General features: G+C 51.9%; 1 protein-coding gene across 1 annotated transcript in view; it reads left to right on the top strand.

Annotated features, from left to right (window-relative positions):
* Positions 1–15,207, top strand: part of SLC37A1 (solute carrier family 37 member 1) — a 55,105-nt gene extending 39,898 nt beyond the window's left edge. The window contains exons 14-18 of the mRNA XM_075542904.1: positions 420–468; positions 1,728–1,801; positions 2,987–3,065; positions 11,504–11,601; positions 15,139–15,207. Coding sequence (XP_075399019.1) covers positions 420–468; positions 1,728–1,801; positions 2,987–3,065; positions 11,504–11,601; positions 15,139–15,207 — 369 coding nt within the window. The remainder of the gene's footprint in view (positions 1–419; positions 469–1,727; positions 1,802–2,986; positions 3,066–11,503; positions 11,602–15,138) is intronic.
* The last annotated feature ends 6,149 nt before the right edge of the window (positions 15,208–21,356 follow it).

Raw genomic sequence — 21,356 nt, 5'->3', positions numbered from 1 at the left:
AGCCACCACGGTACGGTCCTCCCACGGGCAGTCTCCGCCTGGCCCACGGCCACTCTCCTAACAGGTGGCTTCCAGAGCCCTCACAGGCACCACAGCTTCTCGGTCAGCTGCCTTTGCCTGCAGCCGCCTGTTGGTTCTTTAAGGTCCCCAACACCTGTCCCCCCTGCCCCCACAGCGCTGATCTCATAATCCCTGGTTTAGACGGCTTTGGGGTGCATCGGTAGCTTGAGTTAGAGCAGGCAACTTCACCTTGCTGTGCCTCATCTGAAAGAGTGGGGTTGACCGTAGTCCCTGCCTTGTGGCAGCCCTGGGTGCAGGGAGGGGTGGGGTGGGAGGCGGGAGGAAGCGGTGCGCAGGGCAAGGGCTCGCCCTCCAGGACGTCCTTTCTTAACAGACCGCTGTGTTTCTGTGCTTCCCAGCTCTACGCGTTCTCGGCCATCAGTAAGATGGGGCTGGAAGCCACGATCGGTGAGTACACGCGGCCTGGCTGCCCCTCCCCATGTTCAGCAGGCATGGAGAGTTCCCTGTCCCTCACCAGATGGGCACTAGCCACTGCCACTGTCCTCAGGGACTCAGGCCTCCGAGCATGGGTGACGATGCAGGGCCCAGGCCAGAGCAGAATGCATGCTGAGAGCCCATGAGGAAAGGGTGCGGCTGTCTGCCCCACTCCCGGGCAACACTGGCCGAGTGTCTCAGGCTTCGAGCATGGGCACTGAACCCAGGCTGACGCGTGGACTGTGGTCTGTCTCCCCATCAGTTCTGCTCCTCTCGCTGGCTGCCGTCCCCCCTCCTGGGTCAAACTGGGGGACTGTGCTGTGTGTGTGTGTGTGTGTGTGTGTGTGTGTGTGTGTGTGTGTAAGCAGACCGCCAGCACCAGGAGGGCATGGTGTTTACTCTAAGCCTCTGCCCCTAGAAACATCAGAGCAAACGGGAGTGTAGACACAGTTTGGGGAAGGCTTCACATGCTTCCAGGCAGAGCGTGTTTGCCCTCCCGGGGTGAGCGCGGCTGGTCGGGGGCTGCCGTGAGGGGTTGCCACCAGCAGCTGTAGGCGATGGAAAGGTTTCTTGTCCACACGAGAAACATTGACTGCCTTTCCAACCAAAAAAGTCAAACCCACTGCCCGCGATCAATTCAGACTCACAGCAACTCTATGTAGGGTTTCCAAGGCTATACATCTTACAGGGGCAGCTTCCTCTTTCTCCCACAGAGTAGCCGGTGGGTTTGAACCATTGACCTTACAGTTAGCAGTCCAGTGCTAATCGGACAGCAGCATCAGGGATCCTTGTGGCTGGCCCTAGTCATTCTAAACCGGTATCAGTCTGGCACAGGTGAGCCCGGGCATAGGTGTGGCACCTCCCCACCTGGCTCTTCTCTTCTCATCATGCTGACAGTGCTGCCCACTGAGGACTGGTAGGCCAAGTGGCCTCTGGAGTATGGACCTCATATACCTTTAGGGGGGTGTGACTGACTTCACATCATTATTGATAAAGGCAAGTTTTAAGGAGACAGGATGCACCCCCAGGGAATTCATGTACCCCCAGGGGATTGGTCAGCCACTTGCCCACAGCTTTGCATAGGTCCACCTTGCCCGCCGTGTCCACCACGTGGTAGCCGAGTGTGCAACTTGGAGGGCAGGGTATCCAGGCTCCACCGAGAGGGTTTCTGAGAACACGCAGACCCTCCCGGGGGACTCCTGTTGGCTGAACGCCCCTTCTGGTTTCCACAGCGATGCTGCTGCTCAGCGGGGTCCTGGTCAGCGGGCCCTACGCACTGATCACCACTGCTGTCTCCGCCGACCTGGTGAGTGGCCGCGCCTGCCTGGGCATCCCGGGTTCGTGGTCATTTCAGAGCAAGCCCGAGGCTCTTGTCCCTGCCGAGCAAGCCTGGGGAGACCCTTGCAGTGCAGAGGCGTTGGGAAGTCCAGCTGCTCGCCTCCTCCCTATCCACCATGCCACTGACCCAAGGCAGCCGGTCTAGCCTGCCTTGGCCACCTGTGTGCTTGAAATGTACCTGCAGTGGCTTCATGAAGTGTGTGCTTCGGCAGTTAGGTGTGTGTATGTGCTTGAGTCTTAGGTGGGATAGAACATTCCAGTAGGTCAGACGGGACATAGAAGGCAGAGAAGGGACTAGCGTGTGCTTTCCGTACTTGTGTCCTACATGTGTGTACACATCACAGGTCCAGCACTGCAGTTTTAGAGGTTCAGACTGCCAGGTATTGTTTTCCCGGGCACTCCCCCCCTCCACCCCCACCACACACACACACACACACACACACACACACACACACCTCACTTTGTTCTTTTATTGTCCTTAGGGTTGTGCTGTTTTGGGATTTTGGGTGGTGGTTATTTTGTTTTGTTTTCACCTTTTATGGGTGGCTTTTTAAAAAATCAAAACCCTGGCGGCGTAGTGGTTACGCATTGGGCTTCTAATGGCAAGATCAGCAGTTCGAAACTACTGCCATCAAGGTGGCGTTCCTTGAGACGCACGGGGCAGGGCTACCCTGTCCTGTAGCATTGCTTTGCCGGCATCGGCACAACGGCAATGAGGGGATTTTAAAAGCTGGAGCTCCCGCTGGTTTGTCCGGTGGGAGTTGCCCTCCTATCTGGTTGAAGTTCAAACCATAAAGCAGAGAGAGCCAGCATGCAGACATGTGGCAGGGACGCTCGTGCCATGTATCCCTCTTTTCCTGTGCCCCAGGGAAGCGTGCATTTGTGCTGAGTCAGTAGCTCCTTTGGGGAAGACAATGCTATGATGTTTGATGAGCTAGCATCCACACGGGCAGGTGAATCATTTTTACAACCGAAACCCACAGAAGCACAGCCTAACTGGGCACGTTTGGGAACGAGCAGAGCTTAAGTTTTTTAATGGGCTGAACGGTTTTGCAGGGTTGTTTGGGTCTGTCACCTGGAAGGAAGACAGAGGCTGACTTCTCAGCTCCAGTGCTGCGGAGACAGCCGTCACCTGCCTTTCCCTCTCTTTCAGGGGACCCATAAGAGTCTGAAAGGAAACGCTCATGCCCTTGCCACTGTGACTGCCATCATCGATGGGACCGGCTCTGTGGGTACGTGGAGAATCAAAGCTCCCAGAGGGCCGTGTTGGCCCAGGGATGCCAAATCGCCTCATCCCAATGGACCCATCCCCAGGAATCCGGTTGCCTTGGCAATACTAGGGTCAGCTAACCTTCTTTCAGTATTACAACTGCAGCAGGGCAGGGGAAGTTGTCCTGAGGCCAGAGGAGAGTCAGTGTAGTTGACTGGGTTAGGAGCTGGTGGGTGTTTGACTGGCGCTAGTTTTCCTTAGGAAGTAGGTGGTGGATGTTTCTGACTGGCACTAGCTAGTCCTTAGGAGGTAGGTGGGGGTTTGCGACAGGGACTAGTTTTCTTCAGTGCGTGAGATGTTTCAGTTTTTCCTCTAAACCACAGATTGGCAGACTATAGCCCATGGGGTAAGTGTAGCCTGACTTAACTGGCAGTGGCAGGAAAACCAGTGACCTGAGTGCACACACTACTGAGTGGTCTCAGCCTCAGGGAAGCCCGTGGAGAACATTGGGCAGCCTCTTCTGGGGGAAAGAAAGGTGACTCAATCATCCACTTATCCTCTTATCAGTGGGCAGTGCGATTGCTCCAAATGCCCAGCCTGTTCTGTCCGCAAGTCACTGAGAGCGGCCGCCATGTCCTTGCCTCTAGCCTTTGAGCAGGGGGCATGGGTACTGTGGTCCCCCTCTGCTGAGGTCCCCAGAGCGTCATGGGCTAGGCCCTTCCACCTGCTGCCTCCCCTCTGTGTAGGGAGTGGAAGTTCAGGGTGGTCTGCTGATGTGTCCCCACCCTCCAGCTGTTCCTGAAAGGTCTGGGATAGGAAGGTTCTGGCATGTCTCCTGCTGTTACATCCCAGAGCCTGTCAGGAAGTGTGAGTGGGGAGGACCGGTGGAGAGGGCCCCCAGGGGTGGTCTGTGCTTGGACCCTCATGGCAGTCCCAGACCAAGGCAGTGCAGATGGTCTAGCAGCAGAAGCACAGAGCGCCAGAGCCGGGACTCGGCCCTGCCCCTCTGCTCAGACGGAAGAAACGGGTTTAGCTCTGGGCGAGCCGGGCAGGAAGCACAACAGGGTGTGTTTCTCCGACACCCATCGAGCTCTCCTTCATGCAGAGTCTGAAGCCCTTCCCAGCCCTCCTCACTCCTCAGTCCAGGGAGCTGCACAGCCTCTCTGCTGCACCTGAGAGCCCTAGGCATGGCCTCTGTGCAAGGATCCCTGGGCCTGGGACACCTGGTCTTGCTTCCTTGTGCCACTGAAGTCTGGGCTCACCTTTTCCCCTCTTATAAAGACCCCCAGGCTGCGTGGGTCCCTCCTCTCTTCTCAGTCAGCCTCGCTCTGTAGCACTGGCCACCTTCTCCAATGGGTCATTAACTCACTTGCTATGTGGTGGTCTGGTCTCTCTCCACTGAACATGGGAACTCTGTGAAGACAGGGATTTTGATCCACTTACTCGCTGCTGTCTAACCAGTTGTGTTAGTCTGAGTAGACTAGCGAAACAAATTCATAGACACACTCATGTGTGTATAAGAAAGAGCATTATATCCAAGAGCAATAGAATATTGAGAAAACATGCCAGACCAGGCCAGATCAAGTCCAAAAGCCCAATATTAGCCCATATGTCCGATTCTATTCTATAAATTCCTCTTAAGACTCACACAGCCATGCAATAATGCCGAATACAGGAAGATCACAGGCCAGTGGGTGGGTAGTCATGTGGATCCAATAGTGGTGGAAGCATCTCGGCATTGGCGTGGGTCACGTGTGGCTTCTCTAGCTCCCAGGGCTCTTGCTGCCATTGGGTTAGCTTCATGTGTCTTTGTTAGTAGAGAGTCTCTCAGGGAGTTAGTATCTGTCTCGCCTCCAGCAAGTTATTTCTCTCCTTAGGGCCTCCAAAAGAGGTCATCAAGCATCAATCTGATGGACAGGCTAAACTCCACCCCTTCACTCTTAAGTCTCAAATTGACAACAGATTATGTAACTACCACACCAGGACTGAAACAGCATCTAGAACTTGGTTGTGGTTGGTGGTGGTGGTGGTGGTTGCTATCAAGTTGGCTCTGACTCATCGCGACCTTATATTAGAGCAGAACAAGATGTGGCCTGACACTGTGCCGTCCCACGGCTCTTGAGGAGTTCCCCAGACAGGCGTCCTCATGGCTAGTCTTTCCTGATGAAGTGTCCAAAGCAGGAGAGCCAACATCTCACCTCCCTCACTTCTGAGAAACGCTCCGGCTGCGTGTCGTTGCTGAGTCTGGCTGGTGCGTCCTCTTCGCCATGCACGGTGTGCTCAGTCTCCTTCATCAGCGCCGCGGTTCAGAGACGGCCGTTCCTTTCCCTCCTTCTCCACCGTCGCCTTTCATGAGCTTATGAGGCGACGGGAAACACAGTGGCTTTGACTGCATTAAAATGACATCTTTGCACAACGTCGAAGAGATTCTTTGACTAAACATTTGCCCAGCGCAGTAGGTCGCTTGATTTTGTGATTGCTGCTTCTATAGGCATGAATCATTGATCTACAAGAATGGAATGCTTCGTGATTTCAGATTCTCATTGACCAAGTTACATGAACGGGGTCAGCCCTCGGTGAAGCAATGCTAATGATTTGGCCGGCTGGTTTAAGGTTCCTAGAATTAGAGCCATGGCCAGGAGGAATCGATTCCAGGCAGTTGAGTTCACAGGCAAGGGCCTGGTCAGAGAGGCACCAGGGTACCCCATAGGCCATTCCTTCACTAGGCAGGGGGACCTGTCTCTGGGCCATAGTAACCCCAGGCCCATGCTCCTGCTGCCATTGCCAGAGATTCCCAAAGCTTGCCTTCTTCCATATGAGAGATGATGTCTGTCCTGAGAAGGACTGGGCAGGCCCAGGGTGAAGGCTGTCCATCTCTGGTGGTTCAGTGGGCCCATCTTCGGCTTCTAGCTCACCAATGTCATACCTGCCCCGTCGTTGCCCTCCATAGTGACGCCTGCATCTTGCTGGGTCCAGGAATGGCTGGGAGTTGTCGGACGGTGTGAGTGGTCACCCCTTTGATGTTTCCAGGGAAGCCCTTCTCTCCTGGACGTGTCTTGGACGCACGCGGGATGAAGGAGGGCCTGTGCCACATGGCGGTCCCTGAGGTGGTTGCCATCAAGAGCTCAGAGCTCCTGTGTGGAGCACGCCTGCTTGCAGACTCCTGGCTCGGCGGTCCACCAGGCGCACTGTGCAGTCTGCAGGCACACTTGCTGGGCGTCAGGAGGCTCCTGCACTGAGCGTGCGTCTAATTAACCGTGTGGCATTGAACAGCCTTCTCTCAGCCTTCTGCCAAAGGAGGTCTTTGTCTGGGAATCACTCTGCCCCCCGCGGTGAAACCCTTTTAGGAAAGCTAATTTGGAGCACAGCGGGCAGCCCTGATTGCTATTTTAAAGCAGACCAGGGGAGTGCAAAGAGAGGGAAAGTATGAATTAGATGGAAAACACGTTTCCTTGATTCTCTTCCCAAAAAGGCAAGGAGGCGGAAATCCTCCTCTCAGGGTGGGCTAAGGCCCCGCATCTCTCTGTAGAGGGAAGGAAGGAGGCCCACTGCCCACTGAGCACAGTTCTAAGTGCTGTTTGCGACACCCAGAAGCCAGGCAGGTGTGCACGGTGCCATCGCTGACCCTTTCACAACGCTGCACGGAACACAGAACCATCCAGATGCCTCACCACCCACCTTGACCTCAGCCGCCCTCACACGTCCGCCTGTGGGGACCCAGCCGCCCCCGCTGGCACTCAGCTGCCCAGTGCACCAGGGGCTGATAGGATCACCATGGAAACGGCAGTGCGCTCTGTCATTACCTCCCTCCAGAAAGGCTGCCCAGGGAGACAAGAGCAGAGAGACCCGCGAGTGGAAATAAATGCCCGTCGTTCCAAGAGAGAAAACCCAAATTCCTCTCACAGGGGAGTTCGTGCCATTGCATTAGGGTTGGAAATGCCCTCGAGTGGCCCGCGGCTCAGGAAGCCAGGGTAGACCGGCGGTCTGTGGTCACTCGGTGCCATTTGGTTCGGCAGCCCAGGTTTGTCTGTTCACTGCGTTTGCAGGGTTGACGGTGACATCCTGGTGTGATGATGCGAAGCCTGCCATTGCTGTAGCTCTCAGTCACGCGTCAAAGGTACCTGTAGCTGTAGGTGCCAGATTGTCTGATGGGCTTTTTCTGATGAAAATGACTTCCCCCATCCGTGCTCCTTGAGCTCTGTCTTTGTGGAAGCAGTTACCCTCAACCCTTTCTTCCTGGATTCTCTCTCTACTTACATATCTCATGATGCGCCATGAATACCCTCCTGACATCCCTGGCCTCCATCCTCATCGATCATCGTGGCCACGTTGATACCACTCAGCCTTGAACCTTAGAGACCCTCCTCCTCCAACAGACACTTTGCTCTTCTTCCTTTTGCTCCAGTTTCTGTCGCCTTGGCCCCGCCCTCCCCAACAGCACCGTCTGATTCTGGCCCCTCTAACCCCGCCCATCCCTCCTGGGCCCTCCACAGCCACCTGCTGACCACACTTCAACAGGGCCTTTCCTCTCTTGCCTACACTGGGCTCCTGTCTGCTGGACCCCAGGTTTACCTCTCTAGTAGCTTTCTGTGTTGTGGTTCGCTGGAGGTACGTTCTGAGAACCTGCGGGTCTGAGGTGCCCTTGTTCCATCCTCTCCCTAGATGATGGGCAGTTGGTCAGGGCGGAGGGTCCCAGATTGGGAGTCCTGCACCTTCGGAATGACTGCGACCTCCCATTGCCACTGTTGGGTCGTCCCACGATGCTCTCAGCCCAGTTCTTCGTTGATGACCTCGTTTTTCCCTGCACCTTTGCTTGTCCCTGCCGCCTTCCCATCATTTGTGCCGTGGGAACCTCGTGAGCCTGCTCAGGCTGGAAATTCAGGCCCCTTGGGTCTGTTGTTTCTGGGTTTCCTCTCCGGAGAGCCGATCAGTCAGCTGCTGTGCTGGCTTTTTCTTCAGCACCCCGTCTTCCTGCCCGTCTCCTTGTTCTTGTCTTGTTTCCTCCGATGTTCACGACGTTATTTTCCACCTTCGTATGGTCCTGTATGTAGGTTCACCAGTGTGATCTGCCTGCCCTGTGAGCACACCCTCTTCTGATCTCTTCGATGCCATATGAAACGGCCAGTATTTCAACGACAGCTATGAAGACAGGAGTTTTGCGGGGTTGCTCGAGGTTTTATCTCACTTCCTCCAGTCCCTCTGACTATGTTCTCCTTTCCTTAGAATTCTCTTCTCCCTGGGCTGCCTGGTTCCTCTAGGTCAGTGGTTCTCAACCTTCCTAAAGTCGAGACCCTTTAATACAGTTCCTCATGTTGTAGTGACACCCCCCCCCCAACCATAACATTATTTTTGTTGCTACTTTATAACTGTAAATTTGCTACTGTTAGGATTCGGGTGACCCCTCTAAAAGGGTCGTTCGACCCCCCCAAAGGGGTCGCGACCCACCAGTTGAGAACTGCTGCTCTAGGTCCTCGGTGCCCTCCGTTTGCTTGCTCTTGTGTTGAAGCTGCCCAGTTTGCATATTTACAGATATACCACTGTGTTAGTCTGGGTTGACTAGAAAAACAAATTATGTATGTGTGAAAGGGAGAACGTTAGATCAAAGAGCAATTGTACATTAAGAAAACATCCCAGCCCACTCCAGGTTAAGTCCTTAAATCCGATATTAGCTCAGATGTCCATTACCAATCTATAATTCTTCAGACTAACGCAAGACATGAAATGATACTGAATACAGAAACAAAGATCACAGGTCAGTGGGTGGAAAGTCTTGTGGATCCAGTGACGGTTGCATCAGCTCAGCACTGTGAGTCTCCACATGGTTCCTCCAGCCCCAGGGCTCTGGCGCCACCAGTGTAGCACACCTGGCTTATCAGCAGGAAGATGAAGCCGAGAGTGTGTGCCCTCCAAAGAGCTGTTTATCTCCTTTGCACCTCCAGATGAGGTCATCAAGCTGTGACCTGATTGACAGGCTAGACTCCACCCCTTCTCAAGTTGACAGGAGATCGTGTAACTACCACAGCCACTAAATGCCTGCTAGGAGTCCTTTTTGCATAGGAATGCGTGTCACCCACTGGTCTTCATCGTAGTGGAATTCTTCTGGGATCTGACTAGGGTCCCGCAGGGAGAACGCCTGCTGTTTCTGCCTGAGGGGGTGTGAGAGGGTGGACAGGCCTACATGGTGCATGCCAGCACCTTCTCCTGGATGCCCCTGTTCAGTCCAGGGCCTTGCGTCTGTTCTGTATTGAGCTTAGCATCCCCACATCCAGAGCCAACTAGTTCAGAACCTTCTGCGGGCCTCAGGGTAGAGTGATCTGCAGAGGAGCGAGGTGGACAAGGGGGATGAAGGGACCTATCTTTTTTTTTTTAATTTTAACAATTTATTAGGGGCTCATACAATTCTTATCACAGTTCATACATATACATACATCAATTGTATAAAGCACATCTGTACAGTCTTTGCCCTAATCATTTTTTTCTCCTCTTTTCTTTTTTTACATTTTATTAGGGACTCATACAACTCTTATCACCATCCATACATATACATACATCAATTGTATAAAGCACATCCATACATTCCCTGCCCCAATCATTCTCAAGGCATTTGCTCTCCACATAAGCCCCTTGCATCAGGTCCTCTTTTTTTTTTTTTCCCCTTCCTCCCCTTTCCCCCCTCGAAGGGACCTATCTTAAGAGATTCATCCGACTTCCCCTTTTCCTGTCACCCACCTTCCCGTGCCCTCTGCCCTCTTCTGCCTCCTGTGTTCGGGCAGGCCTGGGTCTGAGGGAGCCTCTGCTCCTTGTGGCCATGTAAGGACACTGAGCGGGGCAGGGCAAGCCAGAGCCTTTGACCAAGAACACGTGTCTTCTCTCTGTGGGCTTATAATCATCACATTCCACTCACAGTGCATTTCGTGATGGTTGGGAGGCATGGAGAGAAACCTATGTGAGTGAGTGATCAGTTTTATCTGAAAGTTCTTCTGAAGCTTAGAAGACACACACATGATTATAAAAAAAAAAAATTCCCAAAGTCCTGAGTGCTCTTTATAGAAAAGGGGGAATAAAATGAGAATGTCAGGTGGACATTGGGCCTCCTTGCACAATTCCCTCAATACAATAGCACCTTGCTCAGCTAAACGGTCATTCCATGATACCCACCTTCCCGACATGATCGCTGAAGACAGACGTGTGCATAAGCAAACGTGGTGAAGAAAGCTGATGGTGCCCGGCTATCAAAAACATATAGCATCTGGGGTCTTAAAGACTTGAAGGTAATCCAGTGGCCATCTAGCTTGGAAGCAACAAAGCCCACAGAGAAGAAACACACAAGACTAAGTGAACATGGGGTGTTGAGGGGATCAGGTAGCAGACACCAAAGAACAAAAACCATCATTGTGTGATCACCTTCTCCACATAAACGCTGAAGATGAATGTGTGCATAAGTAAGTGTGGTGAAGAAGACAGATGGTGCCCGGCTTTTGAGAGATATAGCATCTGGGGACTTAAAGGCTTGAAAGTAAACAAGCAGCCATCTTTCTACTTGAGCCCTTGGTATCAGCTCCTCATTTTCCCCTCCCTCCCCACTCCCCGCTCCCTCATAAACCCTTGATAACTTATAAATTATTATTTTGTCCTGTCTTGCAGTGTCCAACGTCTCCCCTCACCCACTTTTCTGTTGCCCGTCCCCCAGGAAGGGGGTTATATGTAGATCCTTGTGATCGGTTCCCGGATCCACAGGACTTGTGATGCACTCTTCCTCCACCTTTCCTCCTCCCCTCCCTCCCCGCTCCCTCTCTCCCACGCACACACACATATGCAGACAATTGCTTATACTTACGCACGTCCACATGCATACTGCCATCTGAACTGCCCAAGAGTAAGAGGCATCCGCACTGCCCCTGGCCCTGAACTACTTTAGTGACTGTCTCCTAAAAAGAAGCAATGGTCCTGTGTCACCATGGTACAAGGACCAGAATCAAGAAAGGAACTCTGGCACCGTATTCACATTTACAGACCCGATTCGTCGAATGCCGACTCCGCTTCTTTATAATAAATTAATTTTGTAAATAATAAACTTAATAGATTTTTAAATTTTAAAGTAATTTTTAATTTCATGAGACTGTTAGAACACAGGAGCGAACATTATTAATACCATATATTAAATCTTTTTCAGATGTGTTTCCAGAAAATCGTTGAGCCGACTGTCCCTAATACCAACTTATGCTTTATCTTTTTCTCACTGCCTTGGAGTTCATTTGGACTCTGAAGCAACCCTATAAGACAGACCTCATCAGTCTGATAGTTGAGAATGGGTTTTATTGCACTACCATGTTGGTTGGTTGGTTTCTCATTATGAACAAGGTGTTCAGCATCGTTTATATGTTGACTAGGCTTGGGTGTGGGAAACATCACGTGTTAAGAGTTTTCCTTCAACACTCCATGTATGTCTGTCTGTTTCAGGAGCAGCCGTGGGCCCTTTGCTGGCTGGGCTCATCTCCCCCTCTGGATGGAACAATGTGTTTTACATGTTGATGTTCGCAGATGCCTGTGCCTTATTGGTAAGTCCTCTCATTTAATCCAAGCAGCACTTGAGGAGCAGCATCTCTTGAGAGTGGTTGTCCAGACCCTTCTGTGGACACTTTTTCTCCCCTTTTTCCAATGACACATCCCAACAGATGGCCCTTCCCTAAATATGCCTGGTAGAGAAAAGCTTCCATCTGGTTTGCTTAGAATGCTGGAAACAGGCTGCAGGTCGGCCTGCTGCTGGCATCTTGGGCAGGATGGTATTGACGCTGAGAGCGTGGGCGCCCTGGTTTAGAATGCCGGCACTGCCAACTCCCCTGTGTGCGTGAGTTACTTAGCCTCTCCGTCTGCAGCTTCTGCGTTTTCTATGGGAATGTTTATAGTACCCAAGGAATTACCCCATACAACCACAGCACAATGATCAGAATGAAGAAATTATTGTCTGGATTCTTGTCTGGATGACAGGAGATAATGGACAGTGTCTGGCCCCTTCTGTGGTGGCCATTACTGTTCTAGTGTCCTCCTTCCTATCAGGTCCTCACTGGAGGAGCACCTGACACCCTTTCTCCCAAAGGTGTGGGAAAGGGATAAAGGAGCAAAGAGGGTGCCTCTGTCTCCCTGTTTCCTGGCATCCAGCTTCTCCGCGCTTCCTGTCTTGAGAAAACTCAAGAGTTCCTTCAGGTTGAGCAAGATGTGGATGGCGTGACTGTCACACCGGCATTCCACATCTGCGCCTTACCTGGCTGCCCATGGTCCCAAACTTAAAGCCATGCCTCTCTTTCTTAGCCAGAAAATAAGCTGAGGTTGATCCTGACTTTAAAAGTCCTGCTAGAAATAGCAACTATATCAATGAAATAAAAATATTTTTTAATTTTAGGGGCCCCTAAAAGACAGCTTCCCCATTGTGTGCAGAATAAAATCCCATATTTCAATTCATGAGCCTATTAAAGCTTAATGATTTGAGAGATGGTACACGACCCTGGTGGGGTAGTGGTTACGTTTGGGGCTGTGATCCACAAGGTCAGCAGTTTGAAGCTACCAGCCATTCTGAGGGAGAAAGACGGGCATTCTGAGTCCTGTCTTGGAAACTCGCGGGGGCAGCTCTACCAGTTCTAGAGGGTCGCGATGAGTCAGTTTTTCCTTGATGGCAGTGAGTTTGGTTGGTTGTTTTTCTTCATTAACTTTTAAACTGATCATTCTCAGGCCATTTGTTTTATAAGTGTCTATGTGGTTTAGTTACAAAGCTAGATGCACTTCCACTGAGTCCCAGTGAGAGGTCCGCCCCCATGATGGCTTAGAGTCTCTGAAAATTCTTCTACTTCAGAAATACTGGGTAACATATGTTTAAAAGCCTTCTCAATGCATATCTGGACTTTATAACCAAGTCAGGAAATAGCCAGGAGCCAAAAAATGTAGAGCCAACCAAAAACTAGTCCACGGGTTGATGGCAGAACTGCCCTGATGCAGGGTAACAGCCTTGGGAACCAAGCCTGGAGTGGTCATGTCCATGGGGTGTCGGGCTAGCCCACAGGGGAGTTGGGACTGGAGCCGGGGATCAATGAATAAGGGCCATGTGCCTCATGGAAGGGTGTGGCAGACAGGGTGTGTATCCACCTTAGCCTGGTCACCAGAGGGGGGACAGTATCCATTGGCATTTTGGGCTTGTCTGTAGTTGGCATTGTTATAAAATTATGTTACAAGAGTACAAAAAAGCCAAAGAAGAAAACCGGTTGGTCCTGGGGTGACAGGTGATCTACGTGACTCCTGGACAGAAGCAAATCCAAAACCATTTGAGGGAAATGTCAGTCCAAGTGCACAGAGTTCTCACAACTGAATTGCGTCACAATCCCAACCGGGACATGGTGAGGAGTCACTCCACGGGGAAGGAGTGTGGACCGTGGACAAACAACGGAGCAAGACCTGCTCCCACTGCAGATACACGAAGGAGCAGACAAACTTCAGAAATGGCCAGTCGGTTTATTTTATAGACAGGAGCGGAAGAACCGGCTCCTGAGAAAGGACAAAAACACTGCAAAAAAAAAAAAAAAGAAAGAAAGGAAAAAGCAAGGAAACACAGCTCCTTTAAGAAGCCACCAAAGAGAAGACGGAGAAGTGGAAAAGGCGGTCGGTCTTCAGCGGAAAAACATCCCCAGCGGATGAGTTTCTGAGTCAAATTCCGTATGTCTACAGACAGAATTGCTTGCAGCGGATCTGGAGAGAAGAGAATGATCTAGACTGCGGCACACGTGACGTGACGAGGTGGAAGGGCTCCAAAGAGACTCAACATGAAGTGGAGACGGCCCGGTGCCCGAGAACATTTGTCGTCTCTGTCTTGTTGTTCCACGTCTCTTAACGATCTGCTGTCCGTAATCGGAGACGTCCTCCTGCAAACAGCCTGGAGGACTGGATGGGGTTTATGGTGCTGATGAGGCAACCGGCTTCCACTCACACACAGCTAGAAGGTTAAATTCACGGTGGTGAAAGCGTGTAACAATAATGTTTCCGCCCTTGATTCTGTAGCCACCGAAATGTCCCCACCTCCACACCCCAGGACAGTCGTAATAAATGCTCCACGGTATTTGGAGCAAAGCAACGTTTTATCTGTAGGAGAAATATTTGTGCTTTTTTTTTTTTCTTGTCCCTCACCTGAGCTCATGTCATGTGGGGCTTCTCAGCTTCTGCTTGAACAATAAGCTTCTTAGAAAAGAACCTTGTACGCCTTCCAGAGCGTTGACCGGAGGATGGAGAGTGCCATCTGCACACATGTGTGTTTGTGACACATGCCCAAGGGCCCCCTCCAGCATCCTCCTCCCCGGGGCTGGCCCTCCCACATGTGCTGGCACCGTGGGCCTGTGGGGAGCTGCTGCCCCCTAAGATGAAGCGTGAGAGAAAATGGTCTAAGCCAGCCCCCTTGTGAGACCGCGGGAAAGAGAGGAGCCACGGTCCCCAGAGCTGAGAAACCCAATCATATGGCCAGTCATCGGGCCCTCTAAACTGGCCTTCAGCGTGAAGGGAAGGCTCTGGTCAGGGGCAGGGCAGGACCGGGCTGGTTCACGGCTCGGGCAGCTGTGCTCTAGCGGAGCAGCTTGCGGATGGAACACGGCTGCCCCCCGGGATGCACCCACCCCCACCCCCTGGCGGCCACATGTCTGAGGAGGTGCCCGTCTGGTGTTCACTGTAACCCCCACACTCTCTGGGGTCACCCTGTCTTTGTAGTCTGTGTTTCCCCCATCTGTGCATTTTACATCCACGCTCATTTCACTTGACCCATTTCTCGAATCCAGAAGGCATTCAGGCTGCTGAACGCCGCCCCAAGCATGTTACTTCCAGGAGGATGGCGACCACAAACCCTTACTTGTAGGGCCAACTTGGGACACGGCCCTGCCCTGGGCTGAGCACTCTGTGAGAGGCTCCCTCTGTGTCTGTGCTGTGGCTTGATCTGTTCCTCTTCCGCCCAGGCATCTCCCACAGCAGATATGTGGGGCGTGCCGCAGGGGAGGGGAGGAGAGGGGAGGGGAAGGTCCAGGCATCAAAGGGCCTCCATGACGTGTCTGTCTCTCTTCTGGGTGCAGTGCCTGATCCGCCTCATCCACAAGGAGCTGGGCTGCACAGGGAAACCGGCAGGGGACCAAGTTCCGTAAGTCCACCACCACCGACCACTACTGCTTGGGGTTAGGGAATGGCCTGAGAAGAGCGTTCTGGCTCATCTGCCTCTCCCACACCCAGCTGTCCCTGCCATTGCCCCGTGTGTATGTGATCTTGGCCGTTGCTGCCGAGACCCGAACACAGCCGTGTAAGGCTCCTCTGCCCCTATCTCAGGGAGCCCCAGTAGCATAGGGGTTCCGAATAGGACTAACTAACCGCAAGGTCAGCAGTTTGAAACCACCAGGAGAAAGTTCTGCCGTGCCTGGTAGGGTCGGCCTGGGCTCGATGGCAGGAGGGTGGATTTTTGGTTTGTTCCTTGTCTCTAGGAGCCATGGCTGTGTGGTTCTAACCGGAAGGTCTTCTAACGTTGGGCTTCTAACTGGAAGGTCAGCCGTTGGAACTCACCAGCTTCTTCAAGGGAGAAAGATGAGGCTTTCTGCTCCCATAGGATTTACCGCCGGGGAAACCCACAGGGGCAGTTCTACCTTGTCCTGTGGGGTGGCTGTGGGTTGTCGTCAGCTCCCTGGCAGTGAGGAGGTGAGCCTTTGCCTGTCAGTGGAGCTTTCCAGCAGCAGGGGCAGCTCACATTGCCTCCTGTCCCTCCTCTCTGCCCATCACCAGGCTGCAGGCTGTGGGGGTTGGGTCAGAACTTACTCCCCATATCTGCTTCCTGAGAGAGGCTGGCCAGGGAGACAGGTAGGGTGGGCCCTCTGTGGGCCGTGGGGGTTTTGCGTGGCGTTGACACTGTGCCTGGCAGCCTCTTAGCTCATCGCTTCTTTCAGGTTTAAGGAACACTGACTGTGTCACTCGTCCTTCACAACCCATCCTTCACGAGAATCTTCAAGACTTCCTGGGCCGAGGAGATGTGGGTGTGCTTGGCACGCACACCTAGAGGAAACACAAGCGCCAGTGTGGGCATATTCGGCTGCAGCTACCCCGTCAGGCCTGGGACGGAGTGAGGGGGTTTGTGGATGCCGCTGCGGGCTGCCTTAGGGCCCAGGAAAACACACACTCTGGCAACCAAGTGCCTCCCCCATGCTGAGTCTCACACCGCCACTCCCCAGGCATGAGACCAGTGAGGAGCCATGGGTTCTTAGACACAGACGCCCTCTCTCAGGTATTTAGGTCACAGAATGTTAAAGAGACGTGGATGCTGTGCCCGCGGGAGCCCCGACCGCCCGACTATATGTCTGTCATTTCCAGAGACCCGGCCAGCAAAAGAGGGTGGCATTCTTAAACAAATCACTGTGCTCTGAAATGACATCAAAAAACGATTCAGAAGCCAAGACTGAACGGGACCCCTCACATCACCCCAGAGACCTTTCCAGGGCTCCCTTGAACCCGGACACGGAGGGCAGTGAAACCACCCCTGTTGGCGATAGGGCCCAGACACCTGGGAAGCACCCGGCACTGGCACACCTGCCCACATACGGGTGGCATGGGCAGGCAGGCAGCAAGGGGCACGTCTCCAGCTCAGCGATCTGCCTCACTCCAAGACACACACACACACACACACACACACACACACACACACACACACACACACACTGGGGGGCACAGGTTTTAGATGCACCATAGCAGGGTCGACGTTAGTTATTTAAAATGTTTAATATGTTACGTGAAAGTCAGGAACTACCGTACGTGGTGTTTATTTATTAAGACAAACTGTGATGCCTCTAGGTCCTTTGTGTTCCCTGCTGTTGCCCCAGCAAAGCACCTGCCCTTCAAAATAAATGTGTTTTAAAAAAAACAGACTTCCCCCCTCCAGAGAATGCCGCTGGTCATTGGGAGCATGCCCACTGTACTCACAGTAGAGTGAGTGTGTGCGTGCTCAGGGCTGTCTTGGGATTGGATACCCTCCACGCCGCAGGGACTGAGGCCATTTCCACCCAGATCAGGAGCAGGCCACGCCCAGGCCCTCTGGGTGCCCAGCTGGCCAGTCGTGCAACTGAACGACTCTGGAAAGGTCCAGCCTCTGCTGTGACATGTTGCACACCAAGGGGCCGTAGGTGCACTTGAAGATCACACACTGGGGGTGGGGGATGGGGGTGGGGTCTGGCTTCAGAGCTTTCTCCTTGCACACAGATCCTTCCCAGGCTCTTTCTCCGAGGTGGAGCTCCGGGTGTTTAAGCAAAGAGATGCAAGGGGAGAAAAAGACTAAAATGAGACCAGACTAGCCAATACATTGAAATACCTAAATATCTTCCAGAGGACCGATTAGAACCGGCCGCTTGGATGGCTGCTCTCCCAGGGTGGCCGGTGGCCCTATGGACAAGCCCAGATGGACAGAAGGCACAGGCGCTGGTTCTCTGCCAAGTCCCATGCCCCATTAGGCAAAAAGCAGTCAGTCACCAATGAGTCAGCGCCGACTTGTGCTGGCCCTGTGCTGTACCAGGCTATATCAACCACGCCACGTTATTAATAATCAATGCCTTCACTTTACAGCTGGATGAAGCATAGGCTAGAGCCTGGAAAACCTAAGAAATTCCAGGATTTTTATAATCCAAGTAGAGGGCTGGCTTAAGGGAAGGGATATTCCCAGTTACATTCTTATCAAACTGTCAGCATGGAGGGGGGTTGGGGGGAGCACCACAGCTGCAGGTACTCATTCAGGGTCTAACAGGAGGGTTTACATCGCTTGCTACTTGGGCAGGCAGAGACATCTTGAAGTCAAGTTCTATCAGGAGATGGGGGAGGGGCTGGCTGCTCACAGGGGTTGGAGGCTGTCTACAACCTATTGGAGTTCTGCTGAGCGAGGTTACAGCATGTGAGTGTCAGAATAGAACTGCGCTCCCCAGGGGCTTTGGTAGCTGGGACACCTGAAGATCACCAGGCCTTGCTTCCGAAGCGTGGCAGGTCTGTCTGTTAAACGAGTTGTCTGTGCACTGAAACCAGTCTTCCTCCTGAGAGAGAACCATCAGCTGCACAGGTCTTGCTCTCACTGCTCACCTTTTCCTCCTGTGCTCGCCCATCGTGGGGATCCTCTTCGGCCTTAGCCACCTTCTGAGCCGGCCTTCTTCCCTCCCCAGACGTCAAACGTCCCACCAACCCCCACCCGCACCGGCCTCCACCAGTATCAAATCCCAGCTCACTGCCCTCCCCACCAGCTCCCCCCACACCCACAGGGCACTGTCTCTAGGTGTTTCGGTTTTGAAATTGAATTGAATAGCTTCAAAGGGGGAAATGAGACCCAGATAAATGTATGACACTGAAAAAGCGCTGAAACCTTGCTGAGAGAGAAGTCACAAATATTTCTCACTAACGAGAGCAATAGACAAGTTGTAAGGCCTGGAAAGTGAGGCAGTCCCATGGCATGCCAGCCCTCAGATGTCCCTGTCCTTGGTTTGGTAATGCAATGTCCTTGTCCATGAGACGTATCTTCAATTCATAAATAGAAGATTCCATCCGAAGTGTTAAGGGTCTATGATTTCAAAATAAAAATACATCTGAATTTCATCAGGAACCTAGCTGAGCTCACTCCCCTCCACCAATAGCCTTCTGGGGAGCTTGGGTCTGGCATTCAGATGGAAATATGGCTCTGTGCCCCTGAATTTGCATGCCACAGCAATGGGAATGCCTGGGATGATTGAAAGGCACTTGGTGAATTGTCCTGGGGAGAGAGCCACGAGGAGGGACCCCAGTTTCCCCACCACTTAGGACAGAACTAAGGTCAGTCCTGGAAGCCACCTTAAAAAAAACCACTTCACAGCCTTGCTTGGGCTCGGGCTGGGGCCCTCCTCAAACTGGCTGAGGCCAAGGGCCAGACCCCATCACCACCCCCCACCCTTACTGGTTTGTTAAAGTCAATACGGGCAAATGCGTAGGACTAGAGGACCAGAGAGTCTGCTACTTCCAAGCTGGAAAAAAAATCTTTTTTTCAAGCTTTAATTCTTGTTGTCCAAGTCAAAGGCCATAAAGCAGCTGTCAGCGAGCTACGGACATTTGTAACTACTTTCTGCACAGCTACCTGTCTGCGCTCACCTCAGCGCAGGCGATGGCATGGTGACCAGTGGACCACACCTTGAGTATGTGGAAAATGGGGCTGGGAGCTGGCCCACACAGAAAGCGAACCCCCTGTGTCAGCAGTAGCTGGTACAAGGACGGGGCAGCAGTGGGGAGGGAAGGCAGCTGAGGGGCCCCATGATCTGTGGCCCAAATACAACCTTGAGCCTACCCGACCTGAGATTTGGGAATCTCTCAAGAACAGATTTGGAGCATTGGACACTAATGAGCTGATGAGCGGTGAGAGAGGACATGAGGACAGCATTCAGGAAGAAACGGGTCAGTAAGAAAGCAGCAGGGAAAGAAAAGATCAATGTGGATGTCAGGAGAGACTCGGAAACTTGCTCTTAAATGTAAGGTAACTAAATAAATGGAAGAAACGATGAAATCAAAAGAGCTGAACAGAAAATTTCAAAGGGCAGCTGGAGAGGACAAAAGCAAGTATTAGAACGAAATGTGCAAAGATCTAGAATTGGCCAAGCAAGAGGGAAGAGCATGCTCAGTGGAACGGACTCAAATGGAAAGAACTCAAGAAAACATCCAAGCCTCGAGTTGCAACATTGAAAGATTTATGGGAAAATGTTGAATGCGGCAGGATGCATCCAAAGAAAATGGAAAGAATACACAGTCACTGTATCCAGAAGAACTAGTCGACATTCCATTTCAGAAGGTTGCATATGAGCAAGAACCAGTGATACTGACGGAAGAAGTTCAAGCTGTGCTGAAACATTGGCCAACGACAATCTCCAGAAATTGATGGAACACCAATCAAAATATCTCAGCAAGCTGGAGAAGCACACACTTGTCTACACCAGGAATTTGAAAGACAGATACTTGGCCAACTGACTGGAAGAGACCCATAATTGTACCCATTCCAAAGAAAAGTGACCCAACAGAATACTCAAATTATAGACCAATATACTGATTGGTATCACGTGCAAGTAAATTTTTGCTAAAGATCATTCAACAATGGTTGTAGCAGCACATTAACAACAAGCTGCCAGAGGTTCATGTCTGATTCAGAAGACAGGGAACAAGAAATATCATTGCTGATGTCAGATGGATCTTGGCTATAAGCAGACACTACCAGAAAGAGGTTTTCTTGTGTTTTCTTACTAAGGCAAGGACTTCAACTGTGTGAGTCATAACATAGTGGGGTGGCCTTGAGAAGAATGGGAATTCCAGAGTGCTTCAGTGTGCCCATGTGGAACCTGTACATGAATCACGAGGCAATTGTGCAAACAGAACAAGGGGCTACTACATAGTTGAAAATCAGGAAAGATTTGTGACAGGTTGTATCCTCTCCTCATTCTTATTCAATCTGTATGCTGAGTAAATAAACCAGGGATGCTGGGTTATATGAAGAAGAATGTGGCATCAGGATTGGACCAAGGCTCCTTAACAACCTGTGATATGCAGGTGATACAGCCTTGAAAGTGAGGAGGACTTGCCGCACTTGTGGAGGAAGATCAAGGATGCAGCCCTCAGTATGAATTACCACTCTACAAGATCTTCACAGCTGGACCATCGGAAACATCATGGTCAGTGGAGAAAAGATTGCCGTTGTCCAGGATTTTGTCTTGCTTGGATCCACCATCCATGCTCATGGAGGCAGCAGCCAAGAGAGCAGACAACACATTGCCTTGGGTAGGTCCACTGCCAGGAAGACCGCCTTAAAGTGTCAAAAACAAGGGGGTTACTTTGAGGACGAAGGTGTCCCTTTCCCCATTTTGTGATGCACAGGGCGTTTTTTGTCCGGTAGAATTGTTCACGTTTCAGTTTTTTGTTTTCCTGATTGCATCCTACCCCTGTGGCTTACCACTTCTTCAATATCCTTGTTGCCTGGAAACGGGCCATTAGAGGTGGAGACTTGGTCTGACTTTAGTTGAATTCGGGAACATCTCTCCATCACTTTCCTCTGGAGCCAACTAATGCCCTGTCTCCTCTCCCTTTGTGATGTTTGGACGCATCAGCCTGTTCCACCCATTATAAAGTTCCCCATTAGCCATTCACTCATTGGTGTCAACAGTCACTAGTGATCTTTGCTTAGCTCCATCCCTGCACTGCAGGAAAGCTGCTGTTTCTTGACATTATGAACTTATTATATTCCTTGACAGAGGGATAAAAGTACAAATTATAGTGT

This window comes from Tenrec ecaudatus, chromosome 2 (assembly GCF_050624435.1).
Source record: "Tenrec ecaudatus isolate mTenEca1 chromosome 2, mTenEca1.hap1, whole genome shotgun sequence".
Classification (NCBI taxonomy): domain Eukaryota; kingdom Metazoa; phylum Chordata; class Mammalia; order Afrosoricida; family Tenrecidae; genus Tenrec; species Tenrec ecaudatus.
This window is presented reverse-complemented; position numbering and strand designations above follow the sequence as displayed.